The 26,484-nt window shown below is 43.7% G+C and overlaps 1 protein-coding gene across 3 annotated transcripts in view; it reads right to left on the bottom strand.

Annotated features, from left to right (window-relative positions):
* The window catches only part of LONRF3 (LON peptidase N-terminal domain and ring finger 3), a 47,347-nt gene that overhangs the window by 16,753 nt on the left and 4,110 nt on the right, over window positions 1–26,484 (bottom strand). The window contains exons 3-6 of one of the 3 annotated variants that reach the window (XM_035287883.3): window positions 22,279–22,401; window positions 18,239–18,394; window positions 15,671–15,935; window positions 14,784–14,874 (exon numbers count right to left, since the gene is read on the bottom strand). In XM_035287883.3, coding sequence (XP_035143774.1) covers window positions 14,784–14,874; window positions 15,671–15,935; window positions 18,239–18,394; window positions 22,279–22,401 — 635 coding nt within the window. The remainder of the gene's footprint in view (window positions 1–14,783; window positions 14,875–15,670; window positions 15,936–18,238; window positions 18,395–22,278; window positions 22,402–26,484) is intronic. The other 2 variants (XM_002763207.8, XM_002763206.7) reach the window with 2 other exon arrangements.

Raw genomic sequence — 26,484 nt, 5'->3', positions numbered from 1 at the left:
AATGTCAATGCCTGAAGGATCTCAAAATTGTTTAATTTTTATAGAGGCAGGAGAATAGTATTGTTGGTGTGCTTACTGATAGAGACTAGATATGGATCTATATTGATGCAAATACACCCATATATACATACACTTACATGTGTACATACATACACTTCAATTCAGTACTATTTTAATTGCTTCCAGAGAGCAGGATGTTTTCAAAGCAATCTGGGAATCCTTTTATAAAGCTGTTCTGTGCCTTCAGAGATTCATGGATTTGCTTTAAAAAAAGGCTCACCTGCAGCGAGATCAGTGAGTGAGGGTAGCTGAAGATGACCGTTGAGGAGTAGGGCTTGCACTCACCAAGAGGAGCAGCACAGGAAGAAGGGAAAGGCCCCTGCCTGACCAGCCTATTTTGACCTCACAAGAGTGTTCAGTGGCGACTAAGAGGCTGCCAGCTGCACGGCTCCCTCGTGTGGCCAGGAGGTGCACCAGCAGCCTGGCCAGCACTGCCAGGCTAAGTAGAAGAATCAACATGTCAGTTGAAAAGTACTGGAGAAGAAATTGAACCCACTAACCAGAATGAACCTGAGGTCCACAGGGGTTGCAATCACTTGTCTAACTGTGCACAGCCAACTGTTAACAGATGAAAGTCTAATCAACTGCCACTTCCAGTCATGTCCCTTTTCTATTACAACAATAATTCTCTTTTTAAATTTTTTTAGTAGAGACCGGGGTTTCACCGTGTTAGCCAGGATGGTCTCGATCTTCTGACCTCGTGATCCGCCCGCGTCGGTCTCCCAAAGTGCTGGGATTACAGGCTTGAGTCACAGCACCCGCCCGACAACAGTAATTCTCAACTATTGCTGTGCATTAGAATCACGTGGGGAGCTTTACCTTTAAAAAGCCTTATTGGCCGGGTGCGGTGGCTCCCGCCTGTAATCCCAGCACTTTGGGAGGCCGACGTGGGGGGATCACGAGGTCAAGAGATCGAGACCATCCTGGCCAACACGGTGAAACCCCGTCTCTACTAAAAATACAAAAATTAGCTGGGCATGGTGGGGTGTGCCTGTAGTCCCAGCTACCTGGGAGGCTGAGGCAGGAGAATTGCTTGAACCCGGGAAGCGGAGGTTGCAGTGAGCCAAGATGGCGCCACTGCACTCCAGCCTGGCACCTGTCGACAGACCAAAACTCTCTCTCTCAAAAAAAAAAAAAAAAAGCTTTATTGATGCAAAATTGACATATAATAAATGGAACAGACTTAAAGTGTACAATCTGATAAGTTATGACATATGTACACACTTATGAAACCATCGCCACAATCAAGATAGGTATGTTTCCTATCACTCCTGAATGTTTCCTCTTGCCCCTTTTTAAGCCCTCCTTCCTGCCTCCCCCAATCACCTGGGGAACTTATAAGAACTCTAGATGCCCAGTAGGGCACCTACAGAGATTCAAATCAGTAGGTCCAGCATACAGGGCAGTCATCAGGAATTTATTATTTTTTTTGAGATGGAGTCTCACTCTGTAGCCCAGGCTGGAGTGCAGCAGTTCGATCTTGGCTCACTGCAACCTCTGCCTCCAGGGTCCCAATTCAAGCAATTCTCCTACCTTAGCCTGCCAAGTAGCTGGGATTATAGGCACAAGCTAATGCCTAGCTAATTTTTTTATTTTTATTTTTTCAGTAGAGATGGGGTTTCACCATGTTGGCCAGTCTGGTCTTGAACTGATTTCATGATCCTCCCGCCTCGGCCTCCCAAAGGCATCAGGAATTTTTTAAAGCCTCATTGTGGTTTTAATGTTGAGCCAAGGTTGAGGATCACTGTATTATACAATCCCATTAATCTCTGCATAGGCAAACTTTTTGTATTGGTCTTTAAATATCAGTTACCTGTGGAGCATAAAAAAAAACATACATGGTGAAGCTCCAGAGTTCCAGATTCAGCAGGTCAAGGAAACAAGCAGAGATGGAATATTTTTAAAAAGCCAGTGGAGGTCTGGAGTAAGATAGAGACTTTTCATATTATTTACCTTTTTGGTATTTTTTGAATTTTATGATTCTGTTTAAAAAGTACTTTAACAAATTAATTAAAATTAATAAATTGTAGTTATCAAATTAGCCAAAAAGCAAAGTTAAAAAAAAAAACTATTCCTGATGGAGGTCCCAGTGCACTAAGGCAAGAAAAAAATATATGAGAACTGGAAAGGAAAAAACCAAATCTGTCATTATTCCCAAATGATATGATGATGAAGTTGCAAAATCTAAAAGAATCTACAAATTATTATTAGAGTAAGAATTAACAAGGTTACTAGATAGACACACACGTGCACATACAATTATAATTCCATATACCAGCAATAAACATTAGAAATGCCATCATCTTAAAGATAACATTTACAACTGTTTTTAAAAATCAAGTGCCCGGGAAGAAATCTTACAACAGCTGTAGGAGACCTCTATTGGAAAAAGCTACAAACACCTCATGGAAAGAAATTAAACAACTAAGTAAGTCCCAATAAAAAATCTCAAGCTACTTCATTTGTTTGTTTTCGTGGAACTTCACAAGTTGATTTCTAAACTTTATAAGAAAAAGCAAAGGGTCAAGAGCCAAGATATGTCTGAAGAGCAACGATGTGGGAGGACTCACTCTACCAGATAACAGAACATATAAAGCTGTGGTGATTAAAACAGTATATGACTAGCACAAGGACAAATAGACACATGGAATAGAATAGAAAGCCCAGAAACAGATCCAGACGTGGATTCTTGATTTATGACAAATGTGGCACTTCAAAGCAGATGGGGAAAAGATTTTCAATACATAAATAGCATTCTCAATAAATGGTATTAGGAGAGTTGGCTATCTATAGGGAGAAATGGAATTGGAGCATGTCTCATATCATCTGCAAAAATCAATTCCATGTGGGCTGTAAAAATAAATGTGAAAAGCAAAACAATAAAACTTTCAGAAGATGAAACAGCCAGGCACAGCTGCTTGCATCTCTAATCCCAGCTACTTGGTGGGGAGGGCTGAGGCAAGAGGATCACTTGAGACCAGGAGTTTGAGACCCCGAGTCTCAAATACATTAATTAGTTAAATAAAAGTAAATAAAGATAAAATAGGAGAATATCTTTGTGACCTGAAGGTAAAAAAATGAATTGCGACACAAACCCTACTTATAAATGAAAAGATTGATAATTTTGACTGTATTAAAATGAAGACCTTTTGGCTGAGAGCAGTGGCTCATGCCTGTAATCCCAGCACTTTGAGGCTGAGGCGGGTGGATCATCTGAGGTCAGGAGTTCAAGATCAGCCTGGCCGACATGGCAAAATGCAGTGAATATTAGCCAACCATGGTGGCACATGCCTGTAATCCCTGCTGAGGAGGCGTAGACAGGACAATCGTTTGAATCCAGAAGGCAGAGGTTGCAGAAAGCAGAGATAGCACCACTGCACTCCAGCCTGGGTGACAGAGCAAGACTCCCTCTCAAAAAAAGGAAGAAGTGCTTTTAAGTTCATCAAAAAATGTCATTAAGAGGGCAGAATGGCAAGCCAGAGTAGAAGAGAGTATCTGCAACACACATGACTATCAAAGAACTTGTATCTAGAGCATACATAGAGCCCCTAGAAGTCAGTAAGAAAAAGAGGGAAGCCAATAGAAAATAAACAAACATTTATATGCACCAGCAGGTGTAAACAATGAGGTCAAGAGATTGAGACGATCCTCGTTAACATGGTGAAACCCCATCTCCACTAAAAATACAAAAAATTAGCTGGACATGGTGGCATGTGCCTGTAATCTTGTGCCCAAGCCCATCTTTCTCCTTCACTCTATGATGCAGCATCAACTATGTATTTCTGCATCCAGCTACTCGGGAGGCTGAGGCAGGAGAACTGCCTGAACCCAGGAGGCGGAGGTTGCGGTGAGCCAAGATCGCGCCATTGCACTCCAGCCTGGGTAACAAGAGCGAAACTCCGTCTCAAAAAAAAAAAAAAATGTTGCCCATGATATCCCCTAACTAAATACAACTCAAACATCCATCCATAAGAGAACTGATAAACAGACTGTGGAAGATTCATACAGTGGGATACTATATAATAATGAAAATTAACAAACGTCACCAACATGCAATAACTTGGATAAATCCTAATGTTGAGTAAAATAAGCCAGATTGAAAGAATAAACTCTGGATAATTCAGTTTATATAAAGATTTTACACAGGCAAAACTAGGCTGCATCGCTTAGAGATACATATATGGGTAGTAAAGCTATAAAGAGAAACAAGATAGTGGTTCACAATAGGGAGAATAGTCTTGATTGGGAAGAGGCATAGGGGCAGCTTCTTGGGTCCTGGCAATGTTTTATTTCTTGAACAGACATGGGTTACATAAGTATCTTCGCTACAATATTTTGTTAAGAGAACATATTTATACTTTCTGCACTTTTCCACTGTGTATATTTCACAATTTAAAATGTTTTGCAAAAGTGTGATTTGGAACCACTGCTGTGATCTAATTATCAAGCAGCTAAGCCAAAATATCTCATTTCCTTGGCAACTTAGTCCTGTGAATCTGAATGCCTCTTATATATTATTTGATGATACTAATGATGATGATTGATGAATCTGTATCTACAACTAATATGCAAAACTATTTTTTTCTGAGAATTTCACTATTAGGCCTATTGTTCATTTAAGAATGTAACAACGTAATCTATCTAAAATAACAAAGATATAGCTGGCTAATTAATTGCAATAAATACTGACATTTAGTGAGCAGATGAATAAAACACACCCAAAAGGGCACAGCAATCTCTTAGCAAGAGCTATGATTAAAATGCCCCTGACTGAGTGATAGCAAACACAAATGCGGCCACAGATGCTGCATAATTATTGCCTTGAAATAGTTCAAGGTTCAGATGCTTAGAATACATCATACTTTTCAATACTCACTTCTATATTTAGGGCTACTCTGCTTCTCTGCACGGCCTAAGTGACTGGAACAGATGGAATATATTTCTCTGGCTATATTCATTAGTGAGTCAATACTTAACTTTGTATATTAAGAGGTGGTAATTATGATTAGCTTCAATTTACTATTGGGAAAATTTAAATTCAGGCAGGTTAAATAACTTGTCCAAGATCACACAGCTACCTTGTTAAGTAGCAGGGCTTTGGGATGTAAAGTCAGATCTGACTCCCAAGCCCATCTTTCTCCTTCACTCTATGATGCAGCATCAACTATGTATTTCTGCATCCAGATAGACATCATCCATTTACATGTAGATGCACACACTCATCCGCACCCTTTTCTCCCCCCCTTTCTGTTCTCTCCCTCCTTTTGAGAAAGAGATGGGGGTGAGGGTGGGGGGGGAACTTGATTAGAATTCCTTTTTATTTATCACTTTAGGTAACAATTTCAGAAAACATGTCCAAGAGGTATTTATAAATCAGAGCAGGGCCAAATTTTCTCACAAAAAAACATTTTACATTGTTACAGTGATGGAGTAAACAACAGCAATAATAAATGCTTTCGGTCTGATGTCAGCCAGGAAAAAATGTTTGTCTTGTCTGGAAATAGCTATCTTTTCCCACCAGTTACATCCTTGTATTGTGTTCTCTTCCTATCAAATGAGAGCAAAGAGGGAAGGAGAAGGAAAGGAGGGAGGGGAGGAGAGGGAGAAAGAGAGAGAGAATGAGAGCGAACTGACCCCTTAACACCCAGCTACTTGAGTAACTAAAACTAGGTTAAATATAAAACTTCTTGTTAGAATTGACAAAGAGGTCACTGGGACATTAGATAACTGGTTCAAATATCATTCTTACTACACATCTCAAAATGTTCATGTCGCCCTAAAAGTTCTGCTCCACAGCAGCCCCAGAGGTGGCCCCCAACAGACAGGATATCCACACAAGGGAAATGTCAAAGGAGGATTTGCAACCACTAAGGATTGAGGGGCAGAGTTCTGAAGGGTTGAAGTTAGGGGGTAACTTTCCTCAGCAGAGCTCTCCCAGTTCAGCAAGGGAGACTTGGACATTGGAAAGGTCCTCACTTAACACATCACCGATTATTGGTTTATTCACTCTTTCCACCCTTTTCCACATGGAACTTCCACCTGCTCCTCCTCATTTTCTCTCTAGAATCCGAATATACAAATTCACTCTAACTTGTCTTTCTACCAATGCAGCACCATGAAACTGGATTTCATACTAGAAACCTGCACAAAGTAGTACAAATGTCTAGTTTCATGACCCACACAGATTGTTTCAGACTATCTTTACTCTTGGACGCTCTCTCCCAAAGACATGTGAGGGTAAAAAGAGAATCCAATCATATTCCTAACAACAAGAAAGAGAAAAACAACACTAAAGGGAGGTGGCATCAAAAGCTTTTTTGGCCAGGTGCGCTGGCTCATGCCTGTAATCTCAGCATTTTGGGAGACCAAGGCAGGTGGATCACAAGGTCAGGAGTTCAAGACCAGCCTGGCCAACATGGTGAAACCCCATCTCTACTAAAAATACAAAAATTAGGCCAGGTGCGGCGGCTCACGCCTGTAATCCCAGCACTTTGGGAGGCCCACGAAGGTGGATCACAAGGTCAGGAGTTTGAGGCCTTGTGATCCACCTGCCTTGCCAACATGGTGAAACCCCATCCCTACTAAAAATAGAAAAATTAACCGGACGTGCTGGCGCGTGCCTGTAATCCCAGCTACTTGCGATGCTGAGGCAGGAGAATCGTTTGAACCCGGAAGGCAGAGGTTGCATTGAGCCGAGATTGTGCCATTGCACTCCAGCCTGGGTGACAGGGCAAGACTCCATTTAAAAAAAAAATAAAAAGCTTTTACAAGGCTATCATCAAAATTCAAGCTGAAGCATGTGTATAAAATAGCCGCTGTTGGCCGGACGCAGTGGCTTACACCTATAATCCCGGCACTTTGGGAGGCCGAGGTGGGCAGATCACAAGGTCAAGAGATCAAGACTATCCTGGCCAATTTGGTAGAACCCCAATACAATACTAAAATACTAAAAATACAAAAATTAGCTGGGCATGATGGCATGCACCTGTAGTCCCAGCTACTTGGGAGGCCGAGACAGGAGAATTGCTTGAACCCAGTAGACAGAGGTTGCAGTGAGCCGCGATCACGCCACTGCACTCCAGCCTGGCACCTAGCAACAGAGCGAGACTGTCTCAAAAAAAAAAAAAATGAAATACCCTATGTCAACATCTGATGTCTAACTGATAGACAAACCCTGTTGAAAAGGGAAGTACATACTTCTAACTGATGGCTGCAGTTTTCAGAACCTCAAGATCCACAGTTCTTTCTAGATTTAGCAGGCTTCTTATCACCACCAAGCAGTGAGAGGCCAGCTATAACTTAGCAGCCTATGTAATGGCTACTCCAGGCACAGAGGGGTTTTTGGTTTGAAGTCTCACTTAGAACAGAGGGGCAGAATAAGGAAAATAATGACTTTTAAATTTCGAGTGAGCCAACTAGAAGGGGGACTTATCCTCTTGGTGTTTATTTCTTGGACCAAATTTCCAGCCCTCCTTCAAAGCCCCCTGTTGAGATCAAGGACAAACAAGATGAAAGGGAGAAAGCAGAGGAAGAAAAGAACTTACACCTCAGGATTCTTAGTTTTCAGAGAAAACACCAACAGGATGAGTCTGTATGTTTGATTTCTTGTCCCCTGGATGTTGAGGGGAGTGTTAAGAAGGATACATACAACAGCGACCTGTTCTCTGTGCAACCTAAGTCTACTCCACTCCACAGCTCACATCATGGGCTTAGAACCACAATGGTGTTACCTGCAGGAGCCCATTGCTCTGCCTGGAAACAGGATTTATCTATCCTCTACCTTGGCTTTACCAGGGCCCACCTGCCATTCTGTCTGGAGGGGGTTAGGGAAGTAGTGAAAGGAACCTGCTCACCTAGCCCCTCTCCCCCTAGTCCACTCCACCCACACCAACTCCTGACAGTATGCAAGAGGCTTGCTTTGAGTGCTTCAACATTCCACCTGCTGAGCTGTTTGTTATCAGGTCTGCCAAAGCTTATGAGCAAATCTGGCACTTAAAAATTTCTTTAAAAGAAAGAAGGTCCACATTTCAGATAACGGCTGTGTTACTCATTTTTCGTCATCCGACAATAGTAATTCAGAATACAAATGCATGTGAACAATAGGAGAAGCATATGTGCTCATAAAGGGCGAGGAAATACCTGAGCAGTTTCTGCTGGCTGGATCCCACCATATAGTGTATTAAGACTTTTTTTTTAGGGCCAGGCGCAGTGGCTCACGCCTGTAATCTCAGCACTTTGGGAGGCCGAGGCAGGTGGATCACCTGAGGTCAGGAGTTCAAGACCAGCCTGGCCAACATGGTAAAACCTCATCTCTCTACTAAAAATACAAAAATTTGCCAGGTGTGGTGGCGGGCACCTGTAGTCCCAGCTACTCAGGAGGCTGAATTGCCTGAACCGAGAGGCGGAGAATGCAGTGAGATAAAATCACACCACTGCACTCCAGCCTGCGTGACAAAGTGAGACTGTCACAAAAAAAATTATTTAACATAATTTAAAAAAATTAAATAAAGACTTTTTGTTATATTTTCTCGAGTCAACCATATTAATTTCTTTCTTAAAATTTATTTTATTTTGCCATAAGCTACAGGGGTACAGGTGGTATTTGGCTACATGAGTAAGTTCTGTAGTGGTGATTTGTGAGATTTTGGTGCAACCATCATCCAATCAGCATAGAGCACCCTATATTTGTAGTCTTTTATCCCTCACCCCTCTTTCACTCTTCCCCACAAGTCCCCAAAGTCCACTGTATCATTCGGATGCCTTTGTATCCTTATAGCTTAGCTCCCACATATCAGTTAGAACATACAATGTTTGGTTTTCTTTCCTTCTCTTGTCTGATTGCTCTGGCTAGGACTTATAGTACTATGTTAAAGAGGAGTGGTGAGAGTGGGCATCCTTGTCTTCTTCCAGTTCTCAGAGGGAATGCTTTCAACTTTTCCCCATTCAGTGTTATATTGGTTGTGGGTTTGTCACAGATGGCTTTTATTACACTAAGGTATGTCCCTTGTATGCCGATTTTGCTGAGCGTTTTAATCATAAAGGAATGCTGGATTTTGTTGAATGTTTTTTCTGCATCTATTGAGATCATCACGTGATTTTTGTTTTTAATCAGGTTTATGTGGTGTATCACATTTATTGACTTACATATGTTAAACCATTCCTGCATCCCCCATATGAAACCCACTTGATCATGCTGGATTATCTTTTTGATATGTTGTTGGATTTGGTTAACCAGTATTTTGTTAAGGATTTTAGCATCAATGTTCATCAAATATATCAGTCTGTAGTTTTCTTTTCTTGGCTGTCCTTTCCTGGTTTTGGTATTAGGGTGAAGCTGGCTTTATAGAATGAATTAGGGAGGGTTCCTTCTTGCTCTATCTTGTGGAATGGTGTCAAAAGGATTGGTACCAATTCTTCTTTGTATTTGGTAGAATTCTGCTGTGAATTTGTCTGGTCCTGGACTTTTTTTGTTAGTAATTTTTAAATTACCATTTCAACCTCGCTGCTTGTTATTGGACTGTGCAGGGTACCTCATTCGTCCTGATTTAAGCTAGGAGGGTTTATTTTTCCAGTTTATCCACCTCTTCTAGGTTTTCTAGTTTACGTGCATAAAGTTGTTCACAGCAGCCTTGAATGATCTTTTCTATTTCAGTGGCGTCAGTTTTAGTATCTCCCGTTTCATTTCTTAGCGAGGTTATTTGAATTTTCTCTCTTCTTTCCTTGGTGAATCTTGCTAATGGTCTATCAATTTTATTTATCTTTTCAAATAACTGACTTCTTGTATATATTTTGTATTTTCTTGTTGTTGTTTCTATTTAATTTGTTTCTGCTCTGATCTTGGTTATTTCCTTTCTTCTGCTGGGTTTGGATTTGGTTTGTTCTTGTTTCTCTAGTTCCTTGAGGTGTGACCTTAGATTGCTGGTTTGTGCTCTTTCAGACTTTTTGATGTAGGTGCTTAGAGCTATACCTATCCTCTTAGCACCGCCTTTGCTGTATCCCAGAGGCTTTGATAGGTTGTGTCATTATTGTCATTTAGTTTGAAGAATTTTTAAATTTCCATCTTGATTTTGTTTTTGACTCAATGCTCATTTAGGTTATTTAATTTCCACGTATTCGCATGGTTTTGAAGGTTCCTTTTAGAGTTGATTTCCAGTTTTATTCCACTGTTGTCTCAGAGAATCCTTGATATAATTTAAGTTTTCTTAAATTTATTGAGGCTCGCTTTATGGCCTCTCATATGGTCTATCTTAGAGAAAGCTGTATGCGCCATTGAATAGAATGTATATTCTGTGGCTGTTGGATGAAATGTTCTGTATATATCTGTTAAGTCCATCTGTTCCAAGACATAGTTTAAATCCATTGTTTCTTTGTTGACTTTCTGTCTTGATGACCTATCTTGTGCTATCAGTGGAGTACTGAAGTCCCTCACTATTATTGTATTGCTGTCTATCTCATTTCTTAGGTCCATTAGTAATTGTTTCATAAATGTCGGAGCTCCAGTGTTAGGTGCCTGTATGTTTAGGATTGATTGTGGTACTTTTCTGTTGGACAAGGCCTTTTACCATTACATACTGTGTCCCTCTTTGTCTACTTTAACTGCTGTTGCTTTAAAGTTTATTTTGTCTGATATAAAAATAGCTACCCCCTGCTTGCTTTTGGTGTCCATTTGCATGAAATGCCTTTTTCCACCCCTTTACTTCAAGTTTATGTGTGAATCTTTATGTGTTAGGTGAGTCTCCTGAAGGCAGCAGATGGTTGGTGAGTTCTTATCCATTCTGATGTGCTGTATTTTTAAGTGGAGCATTTAGGACGTTTACATTCAATGTTAGTATTGAAATGTGAGGTACCATTGCATTCATCATGCTCTTTGTTGCCTATGTACTTTGTTTTTTGCTTTTTATTTTTAATTTGTATTTTTGTTTTCTAGGTCCTATGTGATTTATGCTTTAAAGAGGGTTCTGTTTTGATGTGTCTCCAGGATTTGTTTCAAGATTTAGAGCTCCTTTTAGAAGTTCTTGTAGTGGTAGCTTGGTAATGCTGAATTCTCTCAGCATTTGTTCGTCTGAAAATGACTATCTTTTCTTCATAAGTGATGCTTAGTTTCACTGGATACAAAATTCTTGGCTGGTAATTGTTTTGTTTGAGGAGGCTGAAGATAGGTCCCCAGTCCCTTCTAGCTTTTAAGGTTTCTGCTGAGAAATCTGCTGTTAATCTGATAGGTTTTCCTTTATAGGTTACCTGGCACTTCTGTCTCACAGCTCCTAAGATTCTTTCCTTCATCTTAACTTTGGATAACCTGATGACAATGTGCCTAGGCGAGGATCTTCTTGCAATGAATTTCCCAGGTGTTATTTTTGCTTCTTATATTTGGATATCTAGGTCTCTCACAAGGTCAGGGAAGTTTTCCTCGATTATTCCCCCAAATATATTTTCCAGACTTTTAGAATTTTCTTCTTCCACAGGTACACTGATTATTCTTAGATTTGGTCATTCAACATAATCCCAGACTCCTTGGTGGCTTTATTCATGTTTTCTTACTCTTTTTACTTTGTCTTTGTTGGATTGGGTTAATTTGAAGACCTGTCTTCAAGCTCTGAATTTCTTTCTTCTACTTGTTCAGTTCTATTGCTGTGATTTTACAGAGCATTTCACATTTCTAAAAGTGTGTCCAAAGTTTCCTGAATATTTTATTGCTTTTTCTTTAAGCTATCTATTTCCATGAATATTTCCCCCTTCACTTCTTGTACCAGCTTTTGGATTTCCTTGCATTGGGCTTTGCCCTTCTCTGGTCCCTCCCTGATTAGCTTAATAATTAACCTCCTGAATTCTTTTTCAGGCAAATCAGGATTTCTTCTTGGTTTGGATCCATTGATGGTGAACTAGTGTGATTTTTTTGAAGGTGTTGAAGAGCCTTGGTTTGTCATATTATCAGGGTTGGTTTTCTGGTTCTTTCTCATTTGAGTAGGTAGGCTCTGTCAGAGGGAAGGTCTAGGGCTGAAGGCTGTTGCGGGAAGGTCTAGGGCTGAAGGCTGTTGTTCAGATTCTTTGTCCCACAAGGTGTTTCCCTTGATGTAGTACTCGCTCCCCCTTTCTCTTATAGATGTGGCTTCCTGTGAGCCAAACTGCAGTGACTGTTCTCTCTCTTCTGGGTCTAGCCACCAATAGAGGCTACCCAGCTCTGGGCTGGTACTGGGGGTTGTCTGCACAGAGTCCTGTGATACTAACCATCTATGGGTCTCTCAGCAGTGGATATCAGCACCTGTTCTGGTGGAGGCGGCAGAGGGTCTAAAGGACTCTGTGAGGGTCCTTAGCTTTGGTGGTTTAATGCTCTATTTTTGTGTTGGTTGGCCTCCTGCTGGGAGGTGAGCTTTCCAGAAAGCATTAGCTGCAGTAATGTAGAGAGGGACAAAGCATGGGTGGGGCCTTAGAGCTCCCCAAGATTACATGCCCTTTGTCTTCCATTACTAGGGTGTGTAGGGAAGGATCATCAGGTGGGGGCAGGGCTAGGTGTGTCTGAGCTCAGACTCTCTTTGGGCGAGTCTTGCTGCAGCTGCTGTGGGGGATGGGGGTGAGATTCCCAGGTCACTGGAACTGTGTCCCTAGGAGGATTATGACTGCCTTTGCTGAGTCATGCAGGTTGCCAGGGAAGTTAGGGAAATACAGCAGTCACAGGCCTCACCCAGCTCCCACACAAACCAAAGGACCAGTCTTACTCCCAACCATGCCCTCCCCAACAGCCCTGGGTCTGTTTCCAGGTGGAGTTTGAGACAGGCTTGAGAACTTGCCCGAGGCTATTTGCCTCCCAGAGTATTTGGGGTGTCCCCTGGGTCCTGCAGAAGCAACCCGCTTCCTTCAGAGGGACTGTGGGTCCTCTCAGAATTGCTGGTTTGTTCTTGTAGTTGATCTGGAAGCTCCACAGCCTGCAGGACCCGCCAGTGCAACCAACAGCAACAACCATCTTAATTTCTGTGCAAATATCTCAGCCTCCTTTTAATGCTCTTTTGGAAAACAGACACATTTGTGAATCTGCTGAAGGATGTGGACCTTGTCCTAGAAAACCCACACACTTTAACATGCAACTTTGGGGCACTCATACATCTATTAGAATCCATAAATAAAACCTCTTCAGAGGTCCATAGACCTAAAGTTTCCTTCTTGATCTCTGGTCTAGAAGGAAAAAAAAATAGTTGACATTTACTGAGTATCTATTACATGCCAGGCACTATTCCAGGTGTTAAATAGACTTTTCTCAATTAATCATGACAACCCCATGGAGTAGGTACAACTGTTCTGTATTTTACTGACAAGAAAACAGTAGCAGAGAATGTCACTCTCTCCAGGTCAAACAGCTAGTAAAGCCAGGGAACCTCTCCTCTTAGCCACTAAGTTACAGCTGTGAAATCAAACACATGTAAGCAATTTTAAAAAATTGTAGGTCGGGCATGGTGGCTCATGCCTGTAATACCAGCACTTTGGGAGGCCAAGGTGGATGGATCACAGGGTCAGGAAATCAAGACTATCCTGGAGTGAAACTCCATCTTTACTAAAAATACAAAAAGAATTAACCAGGTGTGGTGGCATGCGCCTGTAGTCTCAGCTACTCGGGAGGTTGAGGCAGGAGAATCACTTGAACCCGGGAGGCAGAGGTTGCAGTGAGCCGAAATCATGCCACTGCACTCTAGCCTGGGTGACAGAGCGAGACTCCATCTCAAAAAAAAATAAGACCAGGTGCGGTGGCTCAAACCTGGAATCCCAGCACTTTGGGAGGCCAAGATGGATGGATCACCTGAGGTCAGGATTTCAAGGCCAGCCTGACCAACATGGAGAAACCCTATCTCTACTAAAAATACAAAAAATTAGCCAGGTGTGCTAGTGGGTGTCTGTAATCCCAGCTACTTGGGAGGCTGAGGCAGGAGAATCACTTGAAACTGGGAAGCGGAGGTTGTGGTAAGATGAGATCGTGCCATTGTACTCTAGTCTGGTCAACAAGAGCAAAACCCCATCTCAAAAAAAATAGTATATGGTTACACACACCATAATCATAGCATCTTTCTTTTGGGGTGGGGGAGCATGTGGATACTTAGCCAAGTATCTCCCTGCCTACCAGTGCCACATCATCTCTGTTTACTCAGATCTCTCCAGAGAGATGATGTGGCTAAGTATCTCAGGCCCACTACTAATATTCATGGCACAACACAAAACAAAAGCCAGTCAGCCCCACCACGTGGCTTCCCAAGAATAGGGAACGTTGATTGTCACTTGGGCCAGTTTGTGTCCCCTGCCCACAGACTGCATTCCCTGCATTCCTGACTCCTGACTTGGAAAAACCTGGAGAGTGGGAAGGGAACGGTCTATTCACAGGTCACAAACCGATGGCCCACTGGGCTTAATATTAATATGTCTGAATATGTCTTTTTTTTTCTTTTTTGGAGAGGCTGGAGTGCAGTGGTATGATCTCTGTTCACTGCAGCCTCTGCCTCCCCAGTTCAAGCGATTCACATGCCTCAGCCTCCCAAGTAGCTAGGATTACAGGCCTGTGCCACCACACTTGTCTAAGTTTTGTATTTTTAGTAAAGACGGGGTTTCACCATGTTGTGATTTCCATTCCATTAGAGCTATGCTTTTTGCATGCTAACCAACCCAGCAGTAGGTCACTAGCAGAAAGATTCAGACACCAGAGATGAAGAAACATCGGGCAGTCAATGACAGTACACAGGACGTACCTCATACATAGAGCACATTCAAGGTCAGATGCGTCGAAGGATGCAAGTGGTAAACTGAGAGCAGGTGTGGCCTCCTGATCAGTGGGAGGATCTGTGAGTTAGAAAGCAAGAAGTCAGCGCTGGAGCTACCCTGGTTTCCTCGATATTACTTCTGAGGCAAAAGAATCCAATGCGTTTTTCAGTTTGCCACTCTCACCACCTCTCAGAAAGCTGATTTACTGGACACCTGAGCCATTAAGAATGGGATACTCTGAAGCAGGCTCTCGGAGGTTTCCAGCAGCCCCCCACAGAAAGAGAAATGCACATCAAGAAATGCCCAGGAGCCCTGGGGACTTCATTCAAATGCATCAGGCACCTCTCTCAACAGCAGAACCTACTGCAACTCAATGGACTGAGCCAGGCCTTCAAAGCTAAACCTGAATCTTGGCACTGCCAACCTCTCTTGGTAAGATAGCAAGCCACAGCTGGTGCTTTTCACATGCCTACCTACGGGAACACAGCTGGGAATGAGCAGGATGAGGCCTGACCTCACTTCCCTCATCCTGCATTTCTAGAATGGGGATGGGGATAGTGAGAGGTTGACCTAGAAGGAAGTGGCATCCTCATGGGTATGGAATGTCAAGAAACAGTTGATACTGTGCTTGAGCTGATGCCTTGGCTTTCCATCATATTAATAATTAGTATTGAACACTTATAGTGTGCTAGGCACTGTGCATGATCTCACAGAAGCCTCATAGCAATCTCTGAGGTCACACAGCTAGTAAATGCCACAGCAGGGCCACACACCCAGAGCCTAAGGAGCCCCAGGACAGAGGTAAGTAACTTGTACATAACGGTGAGCCCAGGTATCTCCTCCCAGCTGCCCTCTCCCTGTGTAGAGCCAGTACCTTGCTTGAAGCCTTTATTAGACATCCCTGTGTCATGTTGGGCATCAAGTTGGTAGTATTTCCTTTTCTTTCCCTGGCATTTTCCAGTCGTGCTGGAAGCAGCTTCTGGAGAGGCAGCATCCTGCTTCCCCTCCTTTGCTTCTTGGTCTTTCATGGGGTGCTGCTGACCATCCCCCTTCACCTTAGCTGGGTTCCTCTGACTGCTGCCATCTCCCCTGGCTGCTGCTTCCTCCTGACTAGAACAGTGTGGGAGCTCCAGATTGTCCTGAATGATGAAAGGGCCAAATATCAGAATCTTCTTAGGACCAATACTGTCCTCTGATATTGCTACCCAGAGGGACAAAGGGAAATTATAGAGTCCTGATCCCCACCCTTGATTGCATAGTGGACACAGAGCTCAACTGAGGGGCCGTCATAAGGCATTGTTTCCCACTTCTTGTCCACACAGCAATCTGCAACCAAGGCATGCTCAGCCTGGGTGGAGTTAGGGAATTTCCCTAGGCAAGGACCGGAAGGTATGTAGGAGGAGAGGCTCCTTAAATAGGTGCAAAAAGGGGAAATGCCAGGGATAGCGCCAGTTCCCCTTCCTATCACATCTTTCCCCGGTAACCACTTTAGCAAAACTAAGGCAGTGAGGCCAGATACTGTCACTCAATAATTCCTCTCGCCATTCACAGCCATCTGTGATTCCCAAACTCCAGCTCTAAATGGACTTTTGGTAGTAGGGCTTTGGCACAGGTCTGTTCATGGCCTGTCAAGTTACCTCATACTCCAGGGCTACATGTTACACTGGTCAAATGAACCAGGTACAAACTATTCCTTTTACTAGATTTGAGGTGACAGGCATTAAAAAAAAAGGCAAAATCACCTGGCAAAAAAAATCAATATCTCTAGCCTTTTAATATTTTCCCAGGAAATGGATATTTGAAAATGGATTTAGAAATAAATGCAAATAACAATATGTTTATGCAAATTTACATGAAGAACCCCTCTCTAATCTAAACCCATAGTCCCCAGGTCAAAATATTCATCCTGTTGTTTCCCTCTAACCATACCAAAAAAAAATTGGTAGACAGGTAGAAAAGGGGAACTATATAGCTGGGAGAAAACAATGAGGTGAGGAGAAAAATAATGTGGGTGTTCTCTGTCTCTATCTTGGGGAGTTGGGGTTTTCTCCAGCACTGTAGCAATAATATAATGTTGACTTTCCATGAGCCCAAGGCATTGGCCACTCAGGAGTATACCGCTTTGCAAAGCAAAGTTTGGGTGGAAATCCAATCCTTGTTCCTCAGCTGGTTCACATTGGAAAGCCAAGGTTGGCATTTTTCTTCTTGTCAGATGGAGCTGCAATGAGAAGTCACTCCAGCATTTGAGTTCAGTATTAGCATTCTCAGTCAGGTAACAGTGATCTTAATTATTGAAATCACTGGGGGTTCTCTGATTTCAGGAGATCCTGTAAGTTCTGCCTTTTTTTAAAGAAAAGTTGGACCCACCTGCATTTTAGTTCTTATGAGAGCTCAGGGCTTATACACAGGAGAACATCGAGCATGAATGGAGGGAAAACTGCCCCCTTAAAGGTGCCCAGACATTCAGTGCTAAACTCTGCCTTGGAGTCTGGGCTTCTGATCCTCAACTTCTGCCCACTTAACCTCTGCTGAGACAGCCAGGGCCTGGGGCCCACATCTCTGTGTTCTGTTTCCTGGTTTTCAAAGAAAGGCACCAATATCTGTCTTCCTTCCATGTCCTTCAACTCCACATTCTTTCCCCACATCTCTTTCCTCTTCTCTGTTACAAATAGGTATTGGAAGCTTACTTATGTATAAGGTATAGTGCAGGAATACAAAATTACATCCATTTGGGGATCAGAGTTGTCTTTGCACAGGATCTGTGCTGGCACTCAAAGGCTAGCAGCTTGAACAAACAAAAAGCTCTAGAGGAGGAATTATCAGGTCCTCTTCCCAGACTCCGCCCGGAAGCCCATACACCCACCCAAATTGTATGGCCCAGGGGCAGTAAGCCAATTCCTTTCTAGTTTTGTCAAATCTCTCTCTTGGATGGATCTAACCAAGAACTGAAAATATATATCTATATCTACATCTATAGCACTTTGGAAGGCCAAGTTGGGAGTATCACCTGAGGCCAGGAGTTCGAGACCAGCCTAGGCAAAAATGGTGAAACTCCATCTCTTCCAAAGAAAAAAAAAAAAAACTTAGCCAGGCATGGTGGTACATGCTTGTAGTCCCAGCTACTCAGGAGGTTGATGAGGGAGGATCTCTTGAGGCCAGGAGTCTGAGGCAGTAAGCCATGATCACATCACTGAACTCCAGCCTGGGTGACAAAACAAGAACCTGATTCAAATTTTTTTTCAATGTAATGAATAACTCTGAGACCATGCCTGAAATTCACGGTTGTATCTTTAGGAGGTTCTTTGCAAAAACAAAACCACTAGTGACTCCGTTTCTTCTTTCTCAGCTACCAAAATAGGAGAGGGAGGGCTCACTCCCCACGTTCGCCCCCATAAAAAGCCAAATGAAGTGTCATGAGCGAGCTGGGTGAGTTGAATTTTACCTGTAACAACCTTGGCAGATTATGGCTGGTAACTTCAGTAGTCATTGACTCTACATCTTCCTTTAATCTAGGGTGAGGTGCCAACAGCTTCAGGATATTGGGAGAATGTTCCTGAGAGTCCCCCGGGACAGTTGGTGAAAAGAAACTAAGGAGAAGCTGGTACATAAAACAGAAGACTTCACTACTTAAGTTTCTACAGATGCCCAGGTGAAGGGGCGAGGGGCAGTGGGGGCAGCTTGCAGGGCAGAACTCTAGGGAAGAAGCCTTTGACCAGTGTCCCCAACACACCACACCGGGGCAGAGGTCCTCGCTTCAGTGGGTATCAGAATTAAGTGGGGAACTTATGAAAAATCTAGGTCTCTATTTTCTACTCTCGTCTCTCCCAGGTCTGAAGTGTGGCCCAGGAATCTGGATGTTGAGAAGGCACTACAGATGCCTCTGTTGCCTAGCCAACGTTAAGAGCCACCACGCTGGTGCTAACACTTCACAGAAATGTCTGCAGTGGGATTAAAAAACCCATCTAAGAGGAAAGAGACAGAGAGGTGAAGTCAGGAGAGAAACCTCAGTTGGGGAACTTGAAGTTTATAACGCCTCAGTAGGTGGAAGTCTACAGATGTCTTCTAGGATCGTCACTGTTTCTTTTCTCCACTACCCATTTTGCTTTCTCGTCTCCCCACCATCACCCCTGGATCTTTAATCCCTTCAGAGCTGGGAACCTGAGCAGTTATTTGTTAGGAAAAACAGAACTCCGGCTTCTTCCCTCTTCTCCCAACATCACCTACCCTATTCTGGCCTTTGCTTCCAAGAGGATGTTAGGTTAAGTTCAAGTACTAGGAGCAAGGAGGTTCCTGTCTCTTGCTGGTTTCCCTTGTAATTGGATAAGCTGGGAAATTAGACACTCATTCTAATGTAGCTTACACCATTCACTGTCCACATTCCTGTCCCAAGTTTCCCCTGTACCAGCAAGGATTATGTGTTTGTGTGTGTATGTGTGCGTTTCCATGTACTGAAACATGTAACACAAGGAGAGCACGTTACTTTGCATCCAAAAACCTGTTCCAGTGCTTACCACCCATCAGCTCCTGCGTGCTCCCGTCTCGTGTTGAAGATACACAGTCAAGGTATTAATTGATCAATGAAATTTGACAGAATCCCAAACTCCAGTTTGATTTATTCTCTGGCCCAGCAGTCTCTTCATGATATTCCTTCAGATGCCAGCACTCACCATGAAGCCAAACCCTGCTCAGCCTTCAAAGCTCAGCTCACATGCTACCTTCCCTCACTACTCCAGTCCTGTCCTATGCAGTAGAGAGTGTACCATAATACAGCATCTTGAACAACAACAGAGGCACCACGTTATGTTATCCTAGAAAGGTGTCACAGATGTAAGCCTTTCTCTCCTGCCAGATGGCCAGCTTCTAGAGGGCACATAACAGATACCCAATAAATACTCATCACACCGGATGGAATTGAAGTAAGACACTTATCCACCCCAGGGCCCAGGGAGAGGCCTAGCATTCAGGCCCAAAGTCCTCAGACTGATGCCTGTGTTTCCTTTCAGCTCTGAGAAACACCGTTTCCAGTTATAGGTGGCAAAGGAGTGAGATGGGAAGGTACTCACAGCACCCAGGGCCATAAATGTCAGCTTTCAGAGCTCCCTCCTCCACAGGAGCCAAGGTTGGCCCTCAGAAGCCCTAACGAGTGACCCAACAGGACCAAACCAGTTCTGAGGAGGCGGTATCCCTGGAATTCTCCCAAAAAAAGCATAATGCTCTTCAATGGCAGCCACAGAGCATCACAAGGTGCCAGGATGAAAGGGCAGAGAGTGGTGGGAAGGAAAAAAAGTCCAAGGGAGAAATCCAAAGAAACAAAGCAGAAATAACAGCAGCAGTTCCCTTCTTCATTTTACTACTTAAGATCTCTCTCCAGGCCTTCTCAATGGCATTGGAAAACAAAAGCTGGGGTCAACTCTCAGTGAGAATGATCATTCCACATGAATGAAAGTCAATTCCACTTCAGCCTCAGTCTTAGAAAGACCCAAATAGGTCAAGGAGGACGAAAAAGAATCTGAGGTAAAAAGAAACACAGGCCTGTGAGTTTGAAGACAGCTTATTAATGCCAACTGAACCTGCACCATCTCTGTCAAATCTTTAGCCCTGAAACTGGAATGCTTTAGTAAAAAAACACATCGGAGGACTCTCAATGTTCTTAATCACTGTCATGGACTCATCACACTCAGTGGAAATTTGCCTCTAAATTCTCACGCTCACTTCACAACTCTGTAACGCTCATCACGGGCATATGCTTGCTTGCGTCATCTGGCATTTATGTTAACAAATGCAAGATTGTAAGTTCCTTGAAGGCTAAGACTGTGCCTTATGCCTCTTTGGGTCTCCAGAGCTTTACAAAATGCCTTGCCTCAAGCCATTAGGCAGCTGTGGAAATGACAACAGTTTGTCTATAAAAGTGGACTGGAGAGACAGGTCAGCCCAACTGATGTTACTAAGAACATCTCAGGCCAACTGAGAAATGAACAAACAGGAGTCAAGAAACCATTCCTCCTTGGGTGTGAGACTTGCCTCTGCTGGCCTTTGCACACTGTCCCCAAATTCAAGTCTCTTCTAATTGCCTTTGTTCATCCCGGAACTGGAAAGTTCCACTGCTACCAGTGAGTGCTGAAGCTGTGGCCATATATTCATGGGAAGCAGGATGGCGGAGCAGCTAACAGACCAGGCTTTGGAAACAGATAGACTTGGGTTCGAATACTTTCCCACCAATCACCAGATGCATGACCTTGGGAAAGTCAGCAAGACCTAGCTTCATCTGTCTCATGTGTAACCTGAGGATGAATCACCATACCTAGCCTCAAAGGAGTGTAGTGGGGTTTAAATTACATACTCCACATAAAGTGCCTAGCACAGTGTCTGGTGCAGAGGAAATGCTCAACAAATGTTAGCTATTATTATTGTTATCATTTCTTACACTACGGACTACATTTAAAATTTGGAGAAGGGTCCATAGCTTCGAGCATACTCCTCTCAAGTACACCTTGTCCACATACTCAAACCAATTCAAAGCAACTTCCCAGGAAGGAAATCCTCTGTGAGAGAAAGAAAATCCAGAGCCAGTTCCTTTAGTTCACCAATTTTGCTAACTGTTCCTTTCTAGAGCCTTCAGAAACCAGTCATGTCTCTTGCTCACTTTCTTCATCCACTGCTCTGCCACACCACACTGGGACAGAAACCGTGGGGCTCAGTGGAATAGGGGGTGGAGCACAAGGAGAGCAGAGACAACCACCAACAGTGAGAATCCAACTTCCAGGCCGATTAGCCAGGTACCAGGAGAGTCAATTGTAAAACAATAAACAACAAAGTCCATGAATTGAAGATGCCTGAGCCCTCACTCATGCTCTCAGTGTTTCGTGCCATTTTTCTTTTATAACTACCACCTTCTCCTGGGACCCAAGAGTTGGAATGACTGGAGTATATTGTAACAATCTCTGACTAGCATTTGTGAGGCAGTGTGTTTTATTTCTAGCAAAGGAGCTGAAGGTTGGAGTTCTGTGTATGGTGATAGGGGAGGTGGAGACGACCAGCATCCCTTCCCAGGGGCTGGCTGTCCTGTGTGGCTGCTGAAAACTGTGATTCAGCCAAAGAAAAGTTATGTAATGGCAGGCAGCCCCACACCCTGGATCTCTCATCAACAGCCAGAATGTCCTCAGTGAACCTCAATCCCCATGTTAATGTACTTGATTTTGGTTTTTCTCCCACTGACAATCCAGACCCTGAGTCAAGCAAGAACATTCCTCACGGGCTTCAACAAAAATGTAGCAACTGCCCAATCTGATCATACACAGCAGAAGGATGGTGTTTCTGGGCAATCAGTTAGCACTCCCGTCTCCCTTTTGTCCCCTTAGCCCAGGAAACCACCCACTCAGGACTCCAAATGCCAGGGAGACAAGCACATTCACTCCCCTTCCTAGAGAAGACAGAGAGGTGAGGGTCCATTAGGAAGCTGGACCTGATGTCATTTCAACTCACTCTTTGGGCTTCAGATCTTGCTCTCTTGTTGTTTCCATCAAGGGATACACAGTAGAGAAACTCCCTTAGTGCCTCCTCCACCTTGCCTAGGGTGGCTAAGGCTTGGGCTTTTCTGAAATGTGCCTGGAAGGAAACATTAGCATTCAATCCCATTTTATGCAGCCTATTAACACTACTACTATAACAATAAATAACCCAGAGCACTCACTGTTGTGTGAAACATCTTAAAAGGACTCTCTTGGCCAGCAAGGTGGCTCACAGCTGTAATCCCAGCACTTTGGGAGGCCGAGGGGGCCGAACAAGGTTAAGAGTTCAAGACCAGCCTGGCCAACATGGCAAAACCCCATCTCTACTAAGAATAGAAAAATTAGCCAGATGTGGTGGCAGGCACCTATAATCTCAGCTACTCAGGATGCTGAGGCAGGAGAATCACTTGAACCTGGGAGGAGAAAGTTGCAGTGAGCCGAGATTATGCCATTGCTCTCCAGCCTGGGCAACAAGAGCAAGACTCCATCTCAAAAAAAAAAAAGACTCTCTTATCTACAGCCCTAAAATGCGTGCAACTGTTCTAATGCCATTTTAAAGAAGATAAAACAGAAACCCAAAAAAGTTAACTTGCCCAATGTAATACAGCTGGTAAATGGTGGGATCAGGGTTTGAACCTGGGACTGACACCAAAGCCCATATTCTTAACCACTGTGCCATGCTACCTTGTCTCTGCCCCACCATTGTATGGAGTGATGATCAAATGTAGCAAGAACCCCCATTTTACCACATGCTAACCAGCTTTCAGGGCCTACCCAGTTATGCCTTCCTTTGAACTAGTCTGTCAAGCAGAGAATTAGTCCTCAGTAGTGGCTTGAATGAGCACCTAAACTAACTGATCAATTTTCAGAAGAGTCCCAGGAAAAGGGTTCTGACTTCTTCAAGACCTTAAAGGTAACTAGTGGCAAAAGCTGGAACTAAAACTGCAATCTCAGGACTCCCAGAATGTTCTTCTCCACGAAGCAGTCTGCCCTTCAGAGGGCTAACCAGGGGACTGAGCATATACTTTCTCTCCTAGGTGCTTGGTTCACTTCTGCTCCTTCACCACATATTTTAAAAAGTATAAAGTCGTTTATAGCTCCAAGACCAACTGCTCTGGAAGAGATACTCTAGGGAAAGCAGAGGAACACCCTGGGGAAGAAGGAAGAAGAAAAAGAGTCGGGGGGAGAGGGCTGCCCTCCGTGTGTGTCTTGAGACAGGTGGACACTAGCAACTTGGCTTGAAGAGCATTTCACTTGAGTCATCTAGGATGTCCCTCCATTCAGTGGCCTGCTCCTTTGCCTCCTCCATGAGCAACACTAAGTCTAACTTAGTGAATGAAGTGATTGATCCAGGTTGTGGCTGCTGGATACTTCCCTGCCTCGCTTTCTAACATGCCTCTCTGCAGGCCCCAGCTATGGCCTGCTGCAGAGGCTGACCTGAAGCTGCCTTCTTGAACAGTGGCCCCTGCTCCAATGATGACCTCTCTGCACTCCCCAAGCTCCTTCTGAAGTCTTGTCTTGGTGGATACATGGATGCTGATGGCTTCCTTTGTTGCCTCTCCCTTTGGTGTTTACCAAAGACCTTCCTGGAAAGGCTTGCATGACATCATAGGATAACTAGAGGGGAGAAGTGTTGGGAGACTGGAAAGGCCTCTGTGATCGCACTAATCATATCAAGTAGCAACCCATATACTCTCTTTTTTTTTTTTTTTTTGAGACAGAGTCTTGCTCTGTCACCCAGGCTGGAGTGCAGTGGCAAATCTCAACTCACTAAAACCTCCGCCTCCTGAGTTCAAGCGATTCTCGTGCCTCAGCCTCCTGAGTAGCTGGGATTACAGGTATGTGTCACCATGCTGGGCTAATTTTTGTATTTTTAGTAGAGACAGGGTTTCACCATGTTGGCCAGGCTGGTCTGAAACTCCTCACCTCAAGTTGTCTACCTGCCTTAGCCTCCCAAAGTGCTGAGATTACAGGCATAAGCCACTACGCCCAGCCAACCCATGTTTTCTACCTGCTCAGGGAAACCAGCTCACAACACTGAGAGCTGCATCACCTGCAGGATGTATACTCTGAATGGATGGCTGGAATGGAGAATAGGGCTGCCAGATAAATCCCTATACTTTGGGCATTTTACACAGAAATGTTGGAAAATATGCAAATCAGGGCTGGAGGTAGTTTTGAATTATATGTATCAGTTCCAGTCTCTTATCTTAACCCTCAAGACAATAAATTATCTCATCATTGCCCCCACCTCTCAGTTCATCACTATAGGGAAATGAAGCTCCTACTTAATACTTTCATCAACTCTTCCTTCACTGGGGAGGTCACTTTTCCCATTTCATCCAAAATGCTTCACTGTTTCTCAGCTATGCTTTTTATCACACTATCAAGGTCCTTAGCCCTAGGATCTAGGCTTAGGGTGGAGGGGGACAGAGTTGCAAGTCCTCTTACTCCTAGGCAGCTCCCTGACTTGCACTACTGGGAGCGCAAAAGTGCCCCTACTGTAGCTTCTTTGGGTTAAGACACTGGTGATTTATATTAAATGCTAACTGTGTTCGTTGGGAAAAAAGCATACTAATCCATCATCACTCAGGAAAACCTTCCTGGAAAAAAAGAGCATACAAATCATCATCACTCATGAAAACCTTCTCAGGAAAGAACATACAAGATTCACCTGACATTCATGGCAGAGTACACAGGTCCATATGCTGTATCTGAAGTTTCCAGATCCAAAAATGTTCTGATAATCCATTATTTTCATAAGCTTGACATCAAAATTGATTAGATGGCAAAACCTGACCTAAACTGACATGAAGCGTTTTAAAATATTTGTCCCACAGAGTGTGAATTTTCATAGAATCTGCTGGAGAGATAGTGTTTGACTACAGGAAGCTGCCTGGAGCTCACCGAGACCTAATATATTGTCCTTGCAAAATCTAAAACATTCTGGATTCTGAACATTTCTGGTCTTATAGTATTCAGATGAGGGGTTATGGACTTGAACTTGGATAAAATGGATTTCTGAGGAAGGCATCCTTGGGTTGTGTAAAGACAGCACTACACCCAGCAAGCTTTATAGCTTGCAGAATGTCCTCTTGGCCACGTTCACATTTGACTCTCACTGCATCCTTGTGAGGCAAGCAGGGTAGATACCAACAGCTTCATTTTGCAAACAAGGATACTTGGGGTTCCGAGAGTGAAGCCACCTCCCCATGGCTTGCAAGTAGTAGAGCAAATCTAATCTTCAAAACAAAGTACTGACATGTGGCTGAGGGCCAGTCCTGAAGCCAGGCAAAGATACAGAAAGTGACACTTTGCATCCTGGCATCCTGAGAGGTGTCCAGGCTGTCTTTCTTCTCACCTCCCCATGTGACCTAAATCCTTGGGGATACTGGCAGGCTGACTGACTATATTAAGGACTCGAAATGGCATAATCATTGTGTGAGTGTGAGGATCCCTTCAAAGAAAACTGGCTAAGCTGCCAAGGAGACTGGCTATCAGCAGAGGTTTAGGAGGGCCAGGCCAGCCATGCGACTCTCACCTCCTCTTTCTAATGTCCCTAGAAAAGAATGATAATGATGACGATAGAAAACATTTATATAGACCAGACACAGTGGCTCACGCCTGCAATCCTAGCACTTTGGGAGACTGAGGCGGGTGGATTGCCTGAGTCCAGGAGTCTGACACCAGCCAACACGGCAAAACCCCATCTCCACTAAAAATACAAAAATTACCCAGGCATGGTGGCACATGCCTATTGTGATCCCTGCTACTTGTTATGTGAGGTCAGAGGATCGCTTGAACCTGGGAGACGGAGGTTGCAGTGAGCCAAGATCATGCCACTGTACTCCAGCCTGGGTGGCAGAGTGAGACTTCATTTCAAAAAAAAAAAAAACAGGAAGGAAGTAGGAAGGGAAGGAAGGGAGGGAAGGGGGGAGGGAAGGAGGAAGGCAAGCAGGCAGGAAGGCAGGTAGGCAGGCAGGTGTTTATATAGTGATATGTGCCAGACACTGTTCTAAGCACCTTACGTTATTAGCTTATGTAATCCTCGCAACAACCCCATTTAGTAGCTGCTTTGAATATTCCCCATTTTACAGAGGAGGAGATGAAGTATTGGGAAGTCAAGTCATTTGCCCAAGACCACAAAGGTCATAAAAGCAGCAGAGCTGGGACACAAATC

The sequence above is a fragment of the Callithrix jacchus genome, chromosome X (assembly GCF_049354715.1).
Source record: "Callithrix jacchus isolate 240 chromosome X, calJac240_pri, whole genome shotgun sequence".
Classification (NCBI taxonomy): Eukaryota; Metazoa; Chordata; class Mammalia; order Primates; family Cebidae; genus Callithrix; species Callithrix jacchus.
Note: the sequence above shows the minus strand (reverse complement) of the source record. Positions and strands in the feature narration are given on the sequence as shown.